The sequence below is a fragment of the Dasypus novemcinctus genome, chromosome 5, assembly GCF_030445035.2.
Source record: "Dasypus novemcinctus isolate mDasNov1 chromosome 5, mDasNov1.1.hap2, whole genome shotgun sequence".
Lineage (NCBI taxonomy): Eukaryota > Metazoa > Chordata > Mammalia > Cingulata > Dasypodidae > Dasypus > Dasypus novemcinctus.
The window spans coordinates 45,227,250-45,249,606 of NC_080677.1; the positions used below are offsets into that span (position 1 = coordinate 45,227,250).

At 33.9% G+C, this 22,357-nt stretch overlaps 1 protein-coding gene across 11 annotated transcripts in view; it reads left to right on the forward strand.

The window, feature by feature from the left end:
• DGKB (diacylglycerol kinase beta) overlaps positions 1–22,357 on the forward strand; it is a 723,907-nt gene that overhangs the window by 245,710 nt on the left and 455,840 nt on the right. For 6 of the 11 annotated variants that reach the window (XM_058296928.1, XM_071215137.1, XM_071215140.1 and 3 more), the window contains one exon: positions 19,114–19,146. In XM_058296928.1, coding sequence (XP_058152911.1) covers positions 19,114–19,146 — 33 coding nt within the window. Of the gene's footprint in view, positions 1–19,110; positions 19,147–22,357 lie in introns of all 11 variants that reach the window. The other 5 variants (XM_058296926.1, XM_071215135.1, XM_023589582.3 and 2 more) reach the window with 1 other exon arrangement.

Consider the following 22,357-nt stretch of genomic DNA (forward strand, 5'->3'; position numbering starts at 1 on the left):
GAAAAAAATATAAATGCAAAAAGTCTGGAAAGACAAATATGTGGTCAACATCATTACACATCAGGGAAATGCATACCGCAACAACAGTAGCTAATGCTGTATGCCTACCAGAATGGTTTAAACAATTTAAAATATTAAGTTTTGGAAAGGATGAGGAGCAACTGGATCATTCTTAAATTGCAGGTGGGAGAGTAAATTCTTTCAGCTGATTTGGAACATTGTCAGTATACTGACTACATTTCAATCCTGTTTTTTTCACTAGTTTTGTGACATGAGGCAAACTATTAACAGGCTGTGCCTCTACATTCCATTTGTCAATGGAATTAATTAATTCATGTAAGTTACTTAGGACCATGCCAAGTACATAGTAAGTGCTCGGTCAATACCCTTTGCTGTGCTATTATTAATATTATGTTGGAATAAAAGAGTGAGATTTAACTTTCTTGTAAAAGAAGTATATACTCAGTAAGGAACATTTTAAAAACAAGACAAAAAAGAAAAATAAGTGAAAGAAATAAAATAACCTGTAATCCAATTATATAGAAAGGACTACTATTCATATATAAATAGAATCACTACTAAAATTTCCTTCCCAGTTTTTGAGTACATATATTTTTTATATTTTTGTAATAAACTAAATATACATGTGATATCCTACTTTAGCATGTAAACAGATATCATTATACATTTATATTTCCATATATATGGAGTATTATCAGTGGCCATATCATATGTCATTAAGGGAAGCTATTATGATTTAATTGACACAGTCCCTATATGTGGCTTGTTTCCAATTTCTTACTCTCTTTTTTTTTTTTTTTTTTATTAATTTTTTTATTTTTTATTGACTTTGTAATAATATTACATTTACTCTCTTATTATAAATAACACTTTAGTGAATATCTTGGTGAAACAGTGGTTTCTCCTGGCTACTCTCTTATCAATATTGCAAAGTATCTTTTTTTTTTTTTTGAAATTGTATTGTTTTGTTCAACAGATGAATCAGATTTTACATTTATTTACATGCTATAGACACATTTCCAAATCAGGAAAATAGTGATTAGAATGTTTCCTAAAATAAAAATTAGTTTTTAGAATGAAGTATTAATTATTTAAGCTTTTTAAAAATGTTTAGATAATTATCTTATTTTAGACATAATATTATTAGAATATACAGTAAAATAGTAGTATTGGCAGGAAGTAATGTGATCTATAATAAAGAGGATATTCAGCATTGTACCCTTCTTGGGTCAATTGTGGTGTTTTCTTCCTGCAATACTTTTTCTTTATAATAGCCTTTGTTGCCTTAAGTTAATCTTTAATAATAAAGTTCATAAAAATACCAACAAGATAAATAGTGAACTTTGTAAGCTTAGAGAGGGGAAATTGAAAACTATTTGGAAAATATGAAGTCTATAAATATTTTTTGCATTTGATTCAAAAGGTCTCAATTCCACCTTTTTTCTTCACTATGACTCTGAAAACTTGGCTGAGTTGTGGCACTGCCAAAGCCGTAATCTAGATATCTCTACATATAGCACCCTCAGAGAACCATATGTCTATATGCCTTTCCCTCTTCCGATCTTTCCCTACTCTTCTACAATTATAAGAATTCAACTAAATTATGCATAGTAAATATGATGATTAAGTCTTAAATAGCATGGAGCATATTAAATCTTTCCTTAGGCCATGTGTTTAACCAAATTTTACTCCTCAGGAATGTTAGAAGTTCTGTTTGTAAGTGGAAGTACAGCGTATTTCTCTTCTTCATAGTCCAAGTGTTATGGGATCATCCTATACTTTCTGTCACTTAACTCTAACCCACAACAGTTTATAATGACAACCCCAATCTTAAACAATTAAGGAGAGTTATAGATATTTGAATTCTCTGTGATTTCAAAGTTTGCAGTTTGAAATCTCTGTGACTCAATTTCCAAAGCTACTTATAAAATTTCTAAGAGGCCCCTCCCAGAAATGTATAAGCTGATGGAAAGATGTGAATAGTTGGCTAAGGATGTGTCTTATTGAAGTGAGTTTCAGTTTTTATTTAACATCATTTCGTCTGCTTCACTTTTCTTTTCCATTAACCTCTTTAACCTTTAACCACAGTCACTGATGTCATTATTTTCTTGAAATTCTTTATGTAATCTACGAAGGGTTTGTGCCTTTGTAATTTTCTTTTTTGTCTGAAGAGTGGGGACAAAGCACATTGTCAGTGCTCAATAAATGTTTCATCAATGTCACCACTTAATATTCATTCAATTAATATTCATTATAGATCAATTCATAATTGTCATCATAGTAATGATAGCCAAAAAGGAATCTCATTTTTTCCATATTTTCAAAATCTAGCTCACAGACTCTATTTCATGACATGATTCATAAGGGAAAACCCCTTATTTATTTATTTTTTAAAATGTACAGGACTAAATTCTGAATATCCCTTAACTTTTTGCCAGTGCTTTTCTGATTCAAATTCCAATGAGGAACACAATAAGTACTAGAACTCTGTCACTTTATAAAATATGTGTATGTCAGTTTTGGTTTGGCAGATTTCCTGTTATATGTAAACTTTAAAGGAACATAGAATACAAAAGGGGAAAGGACTAGCATCACTAAATGATGATTATATCATGTGTACTTGTGAGATGAACCATTTAATTAGATTGGTTTTCTTGGTTTCTAAAGAGCCCTTCTTTATGCTGACTTGAGCTATATTATGTAGAAAATGTATATTTATAAACAGGGCTTTTTCTAGAAGAAAAGTTCATGAACTATGACTAATTATACTTGAGCCTATCTAAATGTATATGGTAGGGTTCAATTTTTAGGATATTTAGATTCAATAGGGCTAACAAATATTCCTGCAAGTTTTTGACCTAAAATATAGATGTACTGAGAGCAAGTTTTAATAATTTAAGAAAATAAACCTGTACATGTTAGATGAGTCTTGATTTATAGAAAAGAAAAGAAAAAAAAAAAAAAACAAAAGGCTTATAAGCCATAACTTGGAAGTTTGAGTAGAAGGAAATGCGATGGAAATACAAAACATGTAGACATAATTGAGCATATATCTAAAGTAGGGTGAAAAAAATACTCAAAAATTAAAATCCATGAAAGAGAAATGAGACTCACACACAACAAAGACTCTCAGCAATGTCTCTGATTCAAAAAGTAAGTATGTGAGGTTATATATCAATGAATTATTTGTTATTCTATAGCTTACTCCCAACAATATTTCAGCAGGTTGTGTAAATACACAATATGGAGCAAAATAAGATATAAGTTTGCGTTAAGTTGAATATATAAATTCATTTCATAATATCCTAAAAAGTTGATAGAGGCAGTTTGCAAATTTGTTCCTGAGTCCCTTAGTGGGCTTAGGATAGCTTGACAGTGTTTATAATCTAAAAAGAACAAAGCATTTACTTGAAGGAAAAACTTTCTGTTGTTACCGAGACCTGAGATGAATTTCTCTCATGTGAAATTGTGTTGAGAATGGGCGATACTTCAACCATTTTGCTATAATCAGTGTAGTAGGGTTTGTTTTCTTATAGCAATTGTCAATGCAGACTATTGGCTTATAGTTAAAATGTATTTCAATATATGTAAGTCTACCTCGGGCCAAAGTAAAATAATAATTCAGCAACAAGAAATCAAGGAAATAAGCATGGTAGGTAAAAGATAGATAGAAGTCATGTGTGAAGATTTATTGCATGAAAGAGAAGAAAATGTAAATGTTAATAGCAATTGTTAGGGCATTCAATAATACTACAAAAAACATCTACTTTATAACTCACTGATTTGAAAGAGAAAGAGAAATCTGGAGAGTTAAGAAAGAACATAGAGAAAAAAATAATGCCTTAACAAAAACTAAAATACCTTAGTATTAGAATAGAGCAAAATTCACATTGAAGACAATTGTATTAGTAATTTGGAAGACAGTGTACCAGAGTGCAAAGGACAAAATGTGGGGAAATGGAAAGGGATCAGAAGTAAATTTGATTCAATGATGATATTCCTAAAGGAAAATAAAAAATATCAACTAAGTGTATTCTTAGGTATAAACATACTGAAGAAAATTATTCTGAACTAAAAAGCACCTATAGCTCTTCAAATTTACCCTTATATTTTTACCCTTAAAGCAATTTCCATTCAATATTTTTTACTTGACAAATGACTTCAAAGTTTGCCTGGAGGAGTAAATGTGTAATACACATTATATTAATAATACCTTGAAGAAAAAAGTAATAAGGAAAGAACTGTTCTAATAGGTCTTACAATATATTTTTTAAAACTTATAGTGCTCAAAATAATGTAATAGTGGCACCAGAATATAAAAAGAACTTACAGAAAATCTAAAGATATATTCAATCACATGTAATAGTGTAGTATATGATTAAAGTCACAAATCAAATCTGGAGTGATGAGCAGTAGGTGTCAATGGTATTGAGATTAAGGAAAATGAAAAACTAAACTAAATTCTACTTTAGAGCTCATTCCAAAATAAAAGAAAGATGTCAAAGATTTAATTTTTGCCTAGAGAATGGCTTTTTACCTTTTTCCTTAAAAAAAAAAGATGACAGGTCAAAGTTTACAAATCAAAATATGTTTGAAATAAGATTTCCATTCTTGGCATGGCTGTATAAAAGTGGCTATTTTCACTAAATGCTGGTAAAATTTAATTGCCACAAACTGTGGCATAAAAGAACCAAACAAGCAAACTTCTGTTAATAATTCTGCTTATGTCCTTCAAAGGCAGATTGGGGCTGTGGCAGAGGTAGGGCAAATATCCAGACATAATAGCATTACAGTAGAAGCAAATGTTTTATATCATTCCCATCTCCTAATATTTAAATTTTGAGTGCAGGCAAAATCAGACCCCTTTAACCACCACTAGACATTTAAGAATAAATTCTACTTTGCAAAGGTAACCTGTGGTTTTAATGATTCCTGCTGAAAATGGAGGTGATCATAAAGTATTTATGTATATGTTTTCCTTGTCTATTCTCAACATTCACTTGAAACCTGAGTAAGAATGATTCATCTTCTAACTTTTGGCCTATACATCATTTCATGCAGAGTTCAGTGATCTCTGACTCACACCTGTCTTTGTTCCCTACTTCAACCTGTGTTTTCCCTTTACAGGTAATAAGGATAGTTCTATTGAGGCCTCCCTTTCTTGTCCTTGTTAGAACAAAAAGTCTAGAAGATCCATTCTAGAAGTCTAGAAGATAGTTGATCATTTGAACAATCCCATTTCTAATTCTCTCAAAGCCTTTAACCTATACTGCTTCATTTACCAAAGGAAATACAAGTTGTGGAGTAATACAACTCTGTACCAATTTTCTATTCCTTATTATATTACTCATATTTATATTATATCCCAACCATAAATATTTTGGAGTTCCTTTACCTGCTTACCATTTCTTCAAAATTTTGAGTCCCCCATTGCCTGTATCCATTCAATTTCTTTCATCCAAGTATTTTCTTCATTTTTCTCTCCTAAAAAAAACCCTGTTTTTGAACTTCCATGGGATTTGTTGTAATCTGTAATAATATATTGATTTATATTTTATCTGTTTAATAATATCCCATATTATTATAAGCTTAGACAAGAAATATGAGTGCTTTGATCACTTCTGAATACACAGCACCTCAGCCAGGGAATAGTACAACATAGGCAGGAAATAATTTCTGAATGAATGAATGAATGAATGAATGATCAAGTGAATGCCTTCTTTTTCTAACATGATATGACTTTATGACCTATCATTGCTACCATTCATTTGTCTAATTTCCTTCTTTTCTACACTTATCCATCTGCTGTATCCATCTGGAAAATCTCTCACCCTAAACCAGTCTAAAATTCAGCTTTTGCATCCCTGCAACACTTCTGGCATTTCTGGCTGTTTAAAAACATATCGTGGGCCCAGGAATAACTACTACTACCAATTCTTATAATACAAGCTCAGTTGGTAATCATTCTTGGCCTACAAACTGTAACATTCTTAGTCATCTTTCTCTAAAACAGCTCTGTCAAACACTCATTGATATCCTCATTCCATCATCACCAGTTTAGTTCATATTTCTCTGTGACATAGTAAGAAATAAGGCAGCTTCCTGTCCCTACCTACACAGATATAATTATTAAAATTGATTCATCACTTTCTATATGCCAGTCACTGTGCTAAGCACTTGACATATACTGTCTCATTGACTCCTTCCAATAGACCTAAGAGAAACTATTATTATCCTTACTTTACCAATGAGAAAACTGAGGTAGAAAGTAAATAAGTAGCACCACAACTTCAGTCCAGCAGTTTAACTTCTCTGTTCTTTCTGTTTACTCTGTGTGCCAAATAACTCATACCAGAGGAAGAGCCATTCTTTCTCCTGCCACTGTTATTTCCTGTATTTGACCATGCACCTGGCCCTGGTCTGCTGCTTCAAGAGGGCTTAAGTTATGCAAGTGTAAGGATACACTCACTGGTCACATTCCTCTTCGAACCAGATTAGTCTAAATTCTAAATGGGACTAAATAGGACTAAAAACTTCTCGCCATTTTTACAGAGTCCTATGGGCCTTCTCTTAGGTTAGGTTCCTGAGAAGCAGAGCATGAAGTGGGGATTTAGGTGCATGTGATTTATGCAGGGAGAGAAGGCTTTTTAGGAGAAACCTTTAAAGGACTGAGGTAAATAGGAGAAGGAAGAGAAAGCTCTGAGCAAAGAAATGATCCTAGGTAGAGTTTAGTGTTGTCCTGAATCTTGGGGGTCTGTGGTAAATCATACCACAGAATTGTTGCCACCAGAAGGCAAAGCAACTAGCCTTTTCTAACTCACATCGGTCAGTCATTAGCTATGACCGCCTAGACTCTGGCAAGAGCTATTCCTGTACTCCTGTGAGGAAAGGAAAATCCTTCAGAGAAGAAGCAAATAACACCTATAGCAGGTGTAGAATGAGTGCTCTGGCCAGGTAGAAGGAGTGTGTTTGGGCCTCCAATGGCATCTACCCTTTCCAACAGAGACTCTTTCCAAGTACTATCTTTTTAAATCCCCTCCAGCGGTTGACATTGTTTGAAATTTTCTCCCCTTATCTTTTGTAACATTTACCTCACTCATTTATACTAGTTTTCCATCCATCTCTCTGGCCACTCTTTATCACTATTTTAAGATCCTAGTCCTCCTTCCATCCTTATATATGTGTTGGGTTTCCACTTTTGGTTCTATTTTTTTCTCATTATGCCCTATCTCATTCAATTCCTTGGCTACAATTACAACTTTTGAGTATGTCTACCCAAACTTGATCCAAATACTCAGCTTCATGCTGTGTATTTCCTCTTGGATGCCTCACAGGGTCCTCAAAGTCAATACACCAGGCCGTGTTCCTTATAAAACTGTTCTCTATGCTCATTGAATAGCACCACAAATATTATTCCTATCACACATGCCAAAAGGATTTATCTTTGTATATCCCCTGCCTAATTCAATTTTGACATATAGTTGATTTTCACAAGGATATGCTGACTGAATGCATAGCATTTAGTCAGCTCTTTTACTCTATCAGTTATCACCCTTTTTTTCTGAGTCAAGAAAAATCATATCAGAGTGATATAAATATCATATAAAAATTAAAATGAATATGTAACAGGGTTATTTAAAAATATTGATGACTCATAAACCATTGAGTTTAATTGATACAAGCTAATAAAATTGAGTTTAAAGTGTGTGATGATAAAGTAATTTTGGTGGATGTCAAATTAGCATTCTGTGTTTAGTTTCTAGAGGAGCTCTTGAAGCATTTCATAGCTATTATTAAATTTTGAAAAGCTTGTGATGGTTTATTTGTAGTTACAAAAATATCCAATCGATGGTACTGTGAAATGCTTAACCTGTAAAATAAAGTGGTATTGCAGGTACAATAAAGAGAACATTTCAGAATTTTGAGGAATATCATGTTATTTTCCTCTAGAAATTAAATTATACTTAACAATCCGATTGTTTTAGTTTCCTGGGCTGCTCAAGCAAATACCATGAAAAGACTTGGGTTAAAAAATGGGAATTTATTTGCTTATGGCTTTGAAGCTAAAAGAAAGTCCAAATCAAGGCACTGCTTTCTTTCCAAACATATCCTGGTGGCGGCTGGCGATTCTTGGTCCTTAGCTCGTCACATGGCAAGACACATGGCTTGTCTCCTGGTCTTTTCTGTCTCTTCTGGATTCTGTAGATGGTTAGAATGTACTTCTAAAGCGCATCAGAAAAATAGCAATTTGTATATGACCTCATTTATCTTAGTCCTCATACAGAATTTTCATTCTAAAGGGGTACATATCTATTTGCAGGAATGAATACCACATTCATAAAACATATTTCTTTAAAGGCAACAAAAAAACTCAAAGGAAATATATGATAACATTAAAAACTTGAAAATATGTATATATTTTCCTTTAAATATCACATTATAGAAATTTTAAAAATTTTATGCTAGTATTTATCATACTGTTCTTAAGTAGGGCTGACTGTTCTTTTGTATACCAGCTAATTATTTATTTATTAACATTTAATTAAATATGACTACATTCCATGTACTAGGGCTATCAAGATAAATAGATCTTATGTAGAATTTTTTTAATGAATCAGCAGCCTGTTGTTGGGATATGTTTTGTATGTCCCTCAAATTCTTTATGAATTTGCTAATATCACAATGTTTTTTATGATCTGAATGTATGGTATATGTTATGTATCCTTCTAAAAATAACATATTCTTAGGTGCATATGAATGTGTTACTGAAGAAGAAATATGCTGTTGCATTAACTTGAACCAGGTTGAATTATTGTGACTATTCTCTTTATTAAAATCCCAGAAAAATAAGTGCTTTGGTAAATTCCTATTTTTTTTTTCCCCTAAGTTATGTCAGAACTAACATGTCAGATTTGCAGTGAAAAGCTGGCAGATGAACACCTAATTGCCTGGATAATTCAAGTTAAAAAATGACTATTTCCACTAAATACGTTCTATTTGATGATAACATCTTTATAGGATCGTCAGGGGATTATGCAACTTTTAGAATCCTACCCAGATTCCTTAAGATTTTACACCTCTCATGTACTATATAGTCTTTTTCAAAAACATTGATACAGACTAATTCATTTACTTGGAGTTCCTGGTACACTGGATGTACATGCATTATATGGCAAAGTTCCTAATTCAACTAAATGGGTTTAAATATAAACTGTCCATGCAGATCTCAAGTGGTAGTCTCTTAATAGATGTCAAATACTCTTTATTGCTACCCTCTTTTATTTCAGTAACATTTTAATTAATTCACACTGATTGAATAAATGTACATTGAGACTTGTTTCCTAATGAGGGCACATTTAGAGGAAAGGTTTTGCATCATTCTGATATCCTGTGGGTAATTATATTCTAATTATATGGTCTGGGGAAAAGAGTCTATAAGTCAGTACTGATATTGTTCATTGAACCCAATTAATTACATGCACATAATGAAAGTTCATGATAAGGTTGACTGGCAGTCAGTGCAAAATTTTAACTCAATTGAATCTTAGCCTAACGTGAGTAGAAAATTGGACTTTAACCTGTTTAGAAAATACTAACATGAACTCAGTGGATATTTAAAGGGGCAAGGGATAGGAACAAATTCCATTAGGACCTCTTTGTTGTGTTTGTTTGTTTTTTAAATTCCAAGTCTTTTCCAAGGATGTTTAAAAGAAAAACTAAGTAACCTGATGCTTTAATTCTAAGTGTTATTATCAATGGTCTTATACTACCTCCAGAATAACAGCATTATACTAACTATAGAATAATAAATTTTTGAATTGACTCATGTTTATTGAGAAAAATAATAGGCATAATGGAATCAAAATGGATTAATGTTATCAACATAGGATTTGGTAGTGGTTAGTCTATTATATCAGGGTTTCTTGAAGCCAGCAACTCCATTCATACCCCGGGCCCAAATATACAAAAACACTCATATGTGTAAATACTCATAAATAATTTTTAATTAGCTGTCTCTATGTAAAGTAGGCATTCTGAAGAATGACTTAAAATAATAAAACATGTTTGTTTCATCTTGAAATGTGTTTTAGAGTTTGTTGAATCCAATGCTCAACAATTTTGTAACACTTTGACCAAAAAACCCTATCAGTGATCTAAATATCAGCTCCCATACTTCCCCTACTCAATTTCATTGCATTATTGGTTTAGGGTCAGAAAGGGACAGTATCTAGGATTGTGGCAAACAGCAGTGAGTATTTTTTTGTTCTTCCTCTCTTCCCTCTCTCTTTTTCTCCATTTCTTTATCTCTTTGATGTCTTCACTCCCCTTCTTGCACTTTTCTTTCTTCTCTTAATTCTAGTAGGCCCAACACAAATGGTTTTCATTAAATAAAATCTATTGGTTCCCTTCTACTTATTAGCAACAAAAATAGTATCAGATGAAGAAAGTGCAACAACCTTTCTTCCTTTGCTTTATGCAGGTGGTGGAAGCTAAAGGAATTATTTTGCTATCTAAGGTAAAAGTTACAGTTAATGTTTATTGAGAACTTAATACCAGGCATTATCCTTTTAATCAAAAGGGTAGGTACATTTATGATACCCACTATACATTTGAGGAAATTGAAACTTAGAGACTGAGAAACTTAACCTGAAGTTATATAACGTGCAAATAGCAGAAGTGAAACATGCCTTACTCAAAATCCCATACTGTAAACCTATTTTTCATGCTCAAGTTGTGGCTGCTACCAGTTGATGTCATGAAATAAGTTTAGTGTCCAGAATAGCATTTCAAAAATGGAATAAAAGTAAAATGAAGAAATGGAATACAGCAGAGGAGAATACACATGAATAAAGGAGGATAGTGTTTATCAGAAAGCAAGGCAAACAGGATAAGTGGTCTTAGTGAAATTATTTTTTAAAATGTGCACATATACAAATATTTTTTTCTTTGGGTCACAGCTAGAAGAAAATTGAAGAATACTTAATTTTTAAGTATATTGGCTCCAATCATTTTAGGAGACCTAACCAAGTAGGGATTGCAACACATTTCTAATGGTTTCTTTCACTAGCTAACTAGATAGATAAAACAGGAACAGTAATCTTAGAAACATTTTAGTTCTTGATTTTTGCTTTTATATTAAAAAAAAACTGTTTGAAATAATTAGCATAGCCCTATAAAGATACATTCTTAACATTTTCATTGAAAACACTTGGTGCCCATTAAATTTTCTAACACCCTTCTTCTAGGTGTACCTTCTCTGAAGGCTTGGTTGTATTTTCTTTTGAGACACGTACATATACACACATATATGCTGAGAACTCTGTGAAGATGGGAATCTCACAATCTCTTCTCTTCAGTGTCTTCTGAACAAAACACTGCAAACATGCATAAAAGATCATTTTATAAGAGTAAGAATAGAATAATTTTGTGAGTGATTATAAATAAAGGTAGTGAAATAATCACAGTGAAAACTGTTTTTCTGTTAAAATTATGCTGGTGCAAGCTTAAAGTTTGACAGATGAGAAGTGGTTAGGCAATGGATAAGATTTATACACACACACACACACTTTTAAAAACCGTTTATTCCATAGTTGCATTTTAATTGGGCTTATCAGCTTGCCAGCGAAAAAGGAAAAAGTATATATAATTCTTCTGATGGACATTCTTGTCATACATGAATTTAACTTCATTAAAGTGTTAATAAAGACACTAATAGGATAAAAATCATTTCTATCTCACTTTTTCTTTAAAAATTTACATTATGTTCGTCTGTATATCTGTATGAGTGTGCACACTTAAGGATCTATAAAACCATAAAAGTTTAAACAATATGAAGCTGGAATGTGAAACTGAAATTCTTAGGCACTAAACAAGTATTTTGTTTTTATATATTAGAGAAACTCAACACAGTTTATTATCATGTGTAAAGGAAGAATAACTCCAGCTCAGGCTTTTAGGAAGACAACAGTTTCCTTTATCCTGGTTTTTCTCTGTCTCTCACTTCTTTTTTGATGCCCAAGATATCCAACTGTATACAAAGGAAAACAAACTAAAATAGTTTCCACTGACCTGATAGTTATTGTGTTAAATTAATCCATATTGATATTTAAGCCAGTTCTTTCAGGCGAAACCAATATATCTGATGCTTCTAAATACTTCAATATTCAGTAACATTCTTAAATGATCTGCTTTCCAAATCCCTTGGAAACTGAGACACCATTAAAGTAATATATTCCACTCTTCCCTAATTCTCATTGTAACTACTGGTGTTTGAATAAATGGGGCCTGGGTCAGAAATCCATGTATTTGGATATCACTACCTATTTTGGGGGGCAAGTTTCCCAAACTGGAAAATGTGGCATGTTGGCCTAGTGGGAGGGTAGAATAAGACAATAAAACTGAAGGAATTTTTAAAAAACTAAAACATGCACATACAGATATAAGGGATAATTTTGTTAATGATGTTTTAGTCATGATAAATCTGATGGCACTTTTAAAGTGAGTGCTCTGCTCTTATATTTTTAACTGAATCAAACCTCACCAAAGGTTTTTCTTCGTCCTATGACAATTGGATTAAATTGTCAATTTAAAATGATTACATGTTAGAAAATATTAAGACAAGAGATATTCTAATACTTAAGAATAATAGGATTTTAAAAAATTCTTTGATATTAGGTTGAACTTAATGAGTGCCCTGAAGGCAGACGCATCTTTTAAACTAATTATCTGTACTGTGTATTCTATTTAATATAAAAATGATACTGATTAAATAAAATCAATCACATTCCTCTATAGTCACACCTCACACTTGATTAAATAAAAATATACAGTTCCTATATTAATTCTGATTAAAAATATATTACATTTAGAATTACACTCATGATAATTTTTTAGATAAAACACTTAGTCTGCTCATCTTTGATATTTAAAACTTATGTACATAAGATAAAAAAGAATAATATATCAATTTATTTTCTAAATTGCTACTTTTTATTTGAACTAGGTGCCATAGTTATCCTTGTTGTAGCTGCAAGATATACCACTGATGGGCATGTTAATTTAATATACAGTCTTTGCCTACACATCTTGATTGTAATCTTATGTATGTTGTTTTTAACACTCTTATTCTTGAAGTGAATTTTCAGTTCTGGTTCAGTGATGCTGGAGAAAATTCTCAAGCCCAGTGTCTTTCTCTCATATATTTATGACTTCTAGCCCCAGCTGAGCCCTCAATTTTGCTTCATCCTGTTACTCATCCTTAGTCAACTGCTTACCCATTCTCAGAGGAGTACTGCTATTTCATTACCACTCATCCCACCATCTCTTTCCATTCTCACTTGCTCTCAGTGGATAACCCGTACTCCTACTGCTCTGAAAATGTGGACACCTCCAAGCACAGATATACATAAACTACCAATTCTCTACACCAGTGGTGACAGTGATGGCGAGGGCTCCATTTCCTTGCACAATGTCTTTTTTCTGGACATCTTAAAAGGTGGTCATTTGGGAAGCGGACTTGGCCCAGTGGTTAGGGCGTCCGCCTACCACATGGGAGGTCCGCGGTTCAAACCCTGGGCCTCCTTGTCCCGTGTAGAGCTGGCCCATGCACCGTGCTGATGCACGCAAGGAGTGCCCTGCCACGCAGGGGTGTCCCCGCATAGGGGAGCCCCACGTGCAAGGAGTGTGCCCTGTGGGGAGAGTTGCCCGGTGTGAAACAAAGTGCAGCCTGGTCAAGAATGGTGCCGCACACACGGAGAGCTGATGCAGCAAGATGACGCAACAACAAAAAAAGAAACACAGATTCCTGTACCCCGGACAACAACAGAAGCGGACAAAGAAGACCACGCAGTGAATAGACACAGAGAACAGACAACCAGGGCGGGGGGAGGGGAGAGAAGTAAGTAAATAAATAAATCTTAAAAAAAAAAAAAGGTGGTCATTCTTCAATTTACCACAGTCTTTACCTTTTGCATCATCAGGCCTACTTCACCCATTTGTATTTATGTTATGAACTGTCAAGGTTTTTGCATTTGAGAACCCCATGAGTGCTAACCAAAACCTATTTGTTTCAAAAGAACAGCTTTGGAAAAGCCTATGTGGGCTTCTAACCCATCTGAAAAGATGGCTTTATAAAGAACCCTTCTTTTATTGTTTATCTTTAAAAGTTCTCTCTGGCTCTCTCAGCTTCTTCCCAGAGCCCATTTCTCACCTGTATTTCCTTACCTTTAAAAACAATTCCAACTCTCCATGAGCATTTTACTCATCATTATTCACTCCCACTCCATGCCTTTTTTGCCAAGTTTATAGAAAATTACTTGTTTTCACTAGGAAAAACTATACTTTTCATTGAAGAAACATTTTTACACATTCTTTTTGGCATGAGAGGAAATAGCCAGAAGTTAAATAGGGAAAGTGATTTTCTCCCAAAATTTACTACAAAAATTCTCAAGCACAATACAGTAATTCCCATATATTCTCACCCTAGCTCAATCTAGATTCAGCAATTATTATTTTGCTAACAATTATATATATATATATGCATGTATACATATATATAACATACTTCTATAATATGTATTTTATTAACTATTGAAAAGTAAACAGCAGGCAGTATGACCCTACATTCCTAAATACTTCAACAGGCAACTTTCGAGATTATGGTAAATTTTCTACATAATGACAATGCTGTTTTCAAACCTAAGAAAATTAACAATTTCATAATATCAGTCATTATCCTGTCCATATTAAAATGTTCTCAATTATCTCAAAATATCTTTTGAAGCTTATTATTTTTTGGTGAATGTGGCATGATAGACCTGGATCTATCTGAGGATGTTGCATTGAATTTGGCTGTTGTTCTTAACCATTTTGATTACTATAATCCTTTCATGTGGCTTTCCAACATCTTGCTTTGTAATAAAGACATGCCCAGTAAATATAGACCCATAAGGCATCTGTGACACATTTACTGGAGGTATGCTTTTTGGATGTCATGGTTTGGTTGCTTGTCTCTGAGAGGTTCTGGGGTCCATGGCAGTGTAAGACAAGGCACCTAATCTAAACTTGAGGGAGAGCAAACATTGACATATTGTGCTAAAGATGGAAATACAGTTATACTCGATGATTTTGATGTGAAAATTTTGTCTTGGTACTCATCATTTATTTCGTATTCAACGTGCAAGCTATCACTTGTCAAGGTTGGTTGCCTCATTACTCACTACCCTTTCCAGCTGAAACAAAGGGTCACGCCTTAGTCACTCCTGGGAGCTCTTGCTCTCTTCACATTCCACAGCGGTCTTATCTAGCTTCTGTGGTCATTTTGTGTATTTTTGTGGTTTTTTTCTTATCATGGGCCCTAAGAAAATGAGCACTGATAGCACTGAGAAGAATAGAAAATACTTTGCTCCACCATTGAGCAAGAAAAAGAATAGGTAAATATGAGAGCATATTCAAATTACGGATCTTGCTAGGGAATACAGTATACTTAGAACAATGGTCTCCATCATCATTAAGAATAAAGAAGCAATAAAAAAGGTTGATGTTGGGAAAGGAGTTAAAGCAGCTTTCCCAAACAATTGAGGAAGTTGAAAATGTGTTATTAGTTTGAGTAAACATGAAGCAGTTAGCAGGAGACGGTGTACCAGAAGCCATTATATGTGAAAAAGATAAAGTGTCGCATGCCGATCTTTTGAAAAACAAACCAGAACCAAATGATGATAGTGTTGGCATTTTTAAGGCCTGCCATGGCTGGTTTGATAATTTTCAAAAGAGGACCAGCATCCATGGAGTCATGAGGCATGGCAAGGCAGTGAATGCTAATAAAAAGACTCCTGATAAATTTGTCAGTGAATTTCAAGACTACGTAGAGGTTAAGGGTTTTATTCCCCACCAGGTTTTTAACTGTGATGAGACCAGAGTTTTTTGGAAAAAAATGCTGAGTAGAACCTACATCATGAAGGCATTACCAGGCCACAAACTAATGGAGGACAGGCTTACTCTATTGTGTGGAAATGCTAGTGGCATTTCCACTAAAACTCAAGCCTCTACTAGTCTAGCATAGTGAAAACCCACAAGTTTTTGAGAAGCATAATGTCATCAAAAAATAAACTCCATGTGATGCAGAGGGCAAACAGCAAAGTTTGGGTCACGAGGCAATTTTTCACCATGTGGATAAATGAAGTGCTTGGTCCTCAGTGAAAAAAATATTTGTTGGAGAAAGATTTGCCTCTGAAAGCTCTCTTACTTTAGGACAATGTGCCTGCCCACTCTCCAGGCTTGGAGAATGACTTCCTGGAGGAGTTCAGCTTCATCACTGTCAGGTTCCTGTCCCCACAACACTACTCCTGTCATCCAGACCATGGACCAACAGGTCATTTCAAACTTCAGAAACTTGTATAACTAGGCACTTTTTCAGAGATGCTTTGAGATCACCCCTGACATCCATTTGACCCTCACTGAATTCTGGAAGGAGCATTTTAATATCCTGCACTGCCTTAACCTTATTGATAAGATTTGGAATGAAGTATCTTATGGGACAATGAATTTGGCATGGAAGAATTTGTGGCCAGAAGCTGTGTCTTAGAGAGACTTCACAGGGTTTGAAGCTGACCCCAAGCCTGCAGGAACAGAGGGTACAGTTGTGCAGGATATTGTATCTTTGGGCCAATCCATGGGTCTGCAGATCGATGCTGCTGATGTGGATGAGTTAGTGGAGAAACATTATGAAGAACTCAGCACTGAGGAACTGCAGGAACTACAGAAGGACCAGCAACAAGAGGCAGCTGAAGAGATTTCTTCAGGTGAGGAGGAGATAAGGGAGGATGTCCCTAGTTCCTTGATAAAAGAAATGTCTGCAAAGTGGGCAGAAGTTCAAAACTTTGTGGAGAAGTACCATCCAGAAAAAGCTCTGAAAAGCAGAAATGTGAATTTATTGAATGATTGAATAATTTCACACTTTCAAGGAATTCTGAAAAGAAGTCAGAATCAGTCATCATTGGATACGTTTTTAGTGAAGGTGACAAAGAGTGTGTCAGAGTCTTTGGTTCAAGTTGAAAACAGACAAAAAAGAGAAAAAACACCTGAAGAAGTGCTCAATGTTCTACTGGAGGGGGACTCTCCTTCCCAGCAGCACTCCATGTAACCTCTCCTCCTCACCACTCTCCTTCCACCATCCCTTTAGGTCATGGACTCTTCTCAATATGGGTAAAATGGAGTTTTTATTTTATTTAATTATGTATTTATTAATTTTTAGGTTTATTTCTCATGTAAAGTAAAGACATACAACCCTATCTGTTTACATATTGCCTTAAAAATGTGCATTGTCTTTGGTTTGGGAACGCATTAAAATTATTTACATTGTTCCTTATGGAAAAATTTGTTTGGCACTCATCATTTTGGTACTCATCGCACCTCCCAGAACCAATTAACAATGACTACCGAGTAAAACTATATTGATGGCTTTCGATGTTTCTTCTTTCCCTGGCTATCTACCTGGAGTTTAGAAAGAAAGGTAATAAGGCTTAGAAACACCTTTGAGCTAAAATAGATTGAAGCTACAAACATTTTGTCCACCCCCCATTGTCCCATATTTTATAAAGACTGCTTTTGACTCAGAAGTCAAGATATACTGAAATCAGGAAATTTCTAATCAAAGCTCTACCAAATATGTTATCTCTGAAACAAGGGCAGTTATTTCTATAGGATTCCCCTGTCAACAGGACGTTTGACTGGAGTTCATCTTCCTCAGACTTCATGAGTTCTTGTTCCTAGTAATCTGTAGCTGCAGTCATATTATGGAAAGATATTCAAAATATCCTGGGCACCTTAATTTTTTCTCTAGGGCTGCCCTAGACCCCTCCTACTTCTGGACCACTTTTGGATGCACTGGATTCTTTCTGCTGTGTTGTTGTCTGAGGGCTCACTTCAAATGTAACCATTTATTCTTTTAGATATTGCTGTCTTCCTGGACTTCTACTGGGAAAGGGCGTGAAATAAACTCTGTGCTTTCAGATTATCCAGGCCCATCTTGGGGATGTAGCTACCATCCAAATCCTCTTTCACAAAGCTTGGTCCTGGAAAGGAAACCTGAAAATACCTGATCCTCCTTTCAACAATACATAAATGTCTAAGAAATACTAGCTTATCATCCAACTTTCCTACTCCCCCTACCTAAGGGAATATTTATTTACTAGTCTGTGCATGATTTCTTCAAGTATTCTCCCAAATTTAGGCTGTCTTCTAGGTCCCAGGGGACCCAGGTGTTGGGAATTCAATAGCCATTCTTCTAGTTCCTGACATAAATAAATATATTTTTAAAAACACAACTTGTCTGTTGTTAATGGATGACTCAGAAATAAAGGTTTCGTGGATAACAGGAGATATTTGGATAAAAGTATAAGTCATGATTTCAAAAATTTTACTTTGCCACATAAATTTTCACTATTTAAAACATTTGAATAATGAGGTAAGAAGAACTATCATGAAAATCACTTTCAGTATATTTTAAATCATTTTTAAATTACTCTCAAGTAAAGCCTTATTTAATTGTATATTTATTTTTTACTTATATTAATGGAATAATTTTTCTCATTCCCAGAATATGACCAAATATGTCTAAGACATATCTACATCAATAAGACAATGAATATATTTAGAAAGGAATGAAAGTTGAACTGGAAATTAAAATGGTGTGTTGGCAAAAGGGGAAAATGTTTGAAAAGATCAGTGGGAATAGGTTAATATAGAATAAGGGAGTATGAAATGAGTTCTTATTCCAAAACACTAAAGCAAGACATCAATGTTGTAGAGAATTCAATGAAACTGACCTAGTATATTGATCAGTATACTCTGAGTAGAATTTCATCTACTTTGGAAAGGCAGTGCTACCACTAACCCACTCAGACCATTCCGTATTTTGTGAAAAGATGACTTTGCTATTAAATGCAAGTAAATAGAAAAACTATACCAAGGAAATGTATTTGTAATTTGTTCGAGTCTTTCACAGAAGTGTACTGATATAAGAAGGTTCATTGCTGATTTTTTTTTCAGCTTGATTTCTTTTCAGCTTTAATATGGACTTCTCTTTTTCAGCAGACTCTGCCTACTTCAGGAGTTTCAGTTCCTGAGGTACGTAAGCAAAAACGGTTTTCACACTTGCAATTATAGGGCTTTATATAACTTACGATGTCATAAAAAATATTTTGGGTGGGGTCAGTTACCTACAAATGATAATTTGTGTATTTTTCTATATTCTAAAATGGGAATTTTCATATTTTCAGTGATAGGATAAGCTTGAAGCATACCCAATCTACATTAGTGACAAGCACTAAGAACATGAAACATTACATGAGGCAAAATATACATGAAAATTAAAAGTTATTTTCCAAAGATTTTTGACCCAGTGTATAAAAATGTTATGGTTTCAATTCCTGGTGTTAATATGTAAATACATTGAGAAAACCCCCAAAATTCAATTCTTTGAGCCATCAAAAGGTACTTTCCAAGGATAGTATGTTGAGGGACTCTAGCTCACTTTAAAGTGACTATCACTTTTTTTTTTTTTTAATTTTTATTTTTTTATTGACTTTGTAATAATATTACATTAAAAATATATATGTGAGGTCCCATTCAACCCCACCCCCCCACCCCCCCTCTCCCCCCCCAACAACACTCGTTCCCATCATCATGACACATCCATTGGATTTGGTAAGTACATCAATCATTTAGCGTAGGACTTTGTGCAGAAAGTCATTGGAATAGAATATGGTCACAGGATAAATGACGATTATTTTGAAAAATAAATGTTGGCACTGTCACAGCATTTATTTTCACTACTTCAGCTTTACCTTTGCATTAGTGAAGAAAAGCCTTTCCATTTGTCTGTTACAACATTCTATTCAATTTTTATTATCTCTAAAGGAAATGCCCAAGTGGTATTATTTCTCTTAAACATTATATTTTGAACCCACTTGCTTATGAAAACAATTATTTATAAAATGATTTGTATATAAAAATATGAATTTATTTAAAGGCTAACATGATTTCACAACTGTAACTACCTCCCACAAGAAAAAGTTTTCTAATCATTGTAGACAGGTATGTTGGATTTTTAAAAAATCATTTAATAACTAGAGATTTAATTAGTTGAAGCTATATTATTAGTCTAATATAATGTGATTAGAGTAAGAAAAATTGTGAACTGATTTTATATACTTTGTCGGTTGATACCACAACTGTCATAATTATTATAAAATAAAGGCATTAAGTACACCTTCGTGAAACAAATATATTAGGGAGGTACATCATTTAATCTAATTAAGCATAAGATAATTAATTTTATATGTTTAGATCCTTGTCTGTGTTTTGCTTTCCACCATTATAACACATCAAGTGAAATTGAGATTTTAAGTTTTCTCTTTAGACTGCCAAAGGTCTCCCATATTTAGCTACCTAATTCGTCATTTCAACTGAACAAATAGTCCAAAATAGCCGTTTTCATAATGTGCTTTTTTTCTTTAAAAAAGAGAAAACATTGGCTTTTTTTCTGATTATAAACACTTTTTTATAGTCTTCCTGAATAATTTTTTTTTTCTGGCAGAATATATTGGTTTACATTAACTAAAACTTTCCACCATCCTCCTGAATACATTATATAAATTTGTTCAGCTATGTTGTTCCAAATATTTCCTTGAGCTCATAAACACACATACAGACATACACCCCTACATAGACAAGGAGCTCATTTTCCACCATCAGAATCAGGTGTTGGTAGGTTAATTGAAATGCAGTTAAAGTGTGTGTGTGGTAGGGTGGGGGCATATAATAAAGTATATGTGTGTGTATATATATATATTTATGCCTTGAATATTTTACTTAAAATATGTAAATTTGCATCAATTGGCTACACTTGAGGTGAAAGATCAAGGACTTTTCTTTGATTAGAAATGGCATTTGGTCTGTCTTGCATAAATCATACTCATAGCTCCATGATTTTCAGTTTTAATTGTTCAAAAGTTGAAGAATTGGCTTGTAACCATCATTTTACCATGGGCATTAGTCAGTACGCTCTACAAAGGGAATGGAGAGTGAGTTGAGTTGAAGTTGGTTATATAGATAAATCAGATTTATTTTACAATGACCCTGCCGTATGTTAGTGCAAAGTCAAAAATAAATTATTTTGGCATGAGCCTGAAAAACTTCACCCCCCCCCATGCCCCCCTCCCCCCCAATCAGGAAATCTTGAGCAAAAAGCTTGTGTTTTGCACCCAGTATAAAATTATGCTAGGAAAAAATATGCACATCATGAGGATGTGTGGAAACTAGGACTTGTGGGTCAAGTCACAAATTATTCCTCCAAGTTTAGGATAATTCAGAGTACTCTAAGAGTAAGGTTTCATTTTGTCTGTTCAGTGCCTTTCCCATCTCCCTTCAACTCCATCCAAATTATCACAATGCTTATTCCTTCATCTCCCTTCAACTCCATCCAAATTATCACAATGCTTATAGTGACCTAGTGAAAATAAAGTACTTTTTACAACACCTATCATTTAGTATTATGACCTAAGCAGCATGTGTGATAAACCCAATTAAAAAATGTAACAATACTTTTTATGTACTTTAAAAACTACTGCCATTTACTGAGTGCCTATTTTCTGCCAGTCCCTTTATCTACATTTTTTCAACCAAATATTCCTTGAACCTTCCCACGTTAAGTGATGGCTTAGAGATGGTAAGTAACTTGCCCAAACTTCCATAGCAAGTAAGAGACTAAGCTGCAATTAGGCCTCTAAGCCCATATTTATCCCTTGCCCAAAGCTAATTTTTAAAGTACCTATTTAAATTTTAAAAATGGAGTTCTTTACACTTCATAATATATCATTCATTATATTTATGTCTTAATATCCATAAATTTTGAAATACATATTAAGATTACTTTGCTAATCAGCCATACGATGCTTGCTGCAACTTCCAAGGATTCCCACAGGTAACTTTGCCATTTTTGAAAGGAATTTGTTTCCCTCCTTCAGTAAAAATATTCAAATCACCAGTAAGTCCACAAAGGGGAAACTGTGTTGCTCTCAGTGAATTGGCTTCTTGGAGCTCTTAACCTTTGTAAGCAGGGATGAGTATGGGACATTTCTACATCTAGGAAATCTTAAATACATGCTCACTTGGGTTAAAATTCTAGAGTTTCTGGAAAATTTACACCCGAGTTTCAGTGGCAGAAAGGACTAATTCTCTATTCAGGCAAGTGGTACAGTAGCTGAGAAAGCTGCTTCCATGACTGAAGCAAAGGATGCTGTTGGCAGCAGTGCTGTCGTCTTTGTGCTTTGTACCA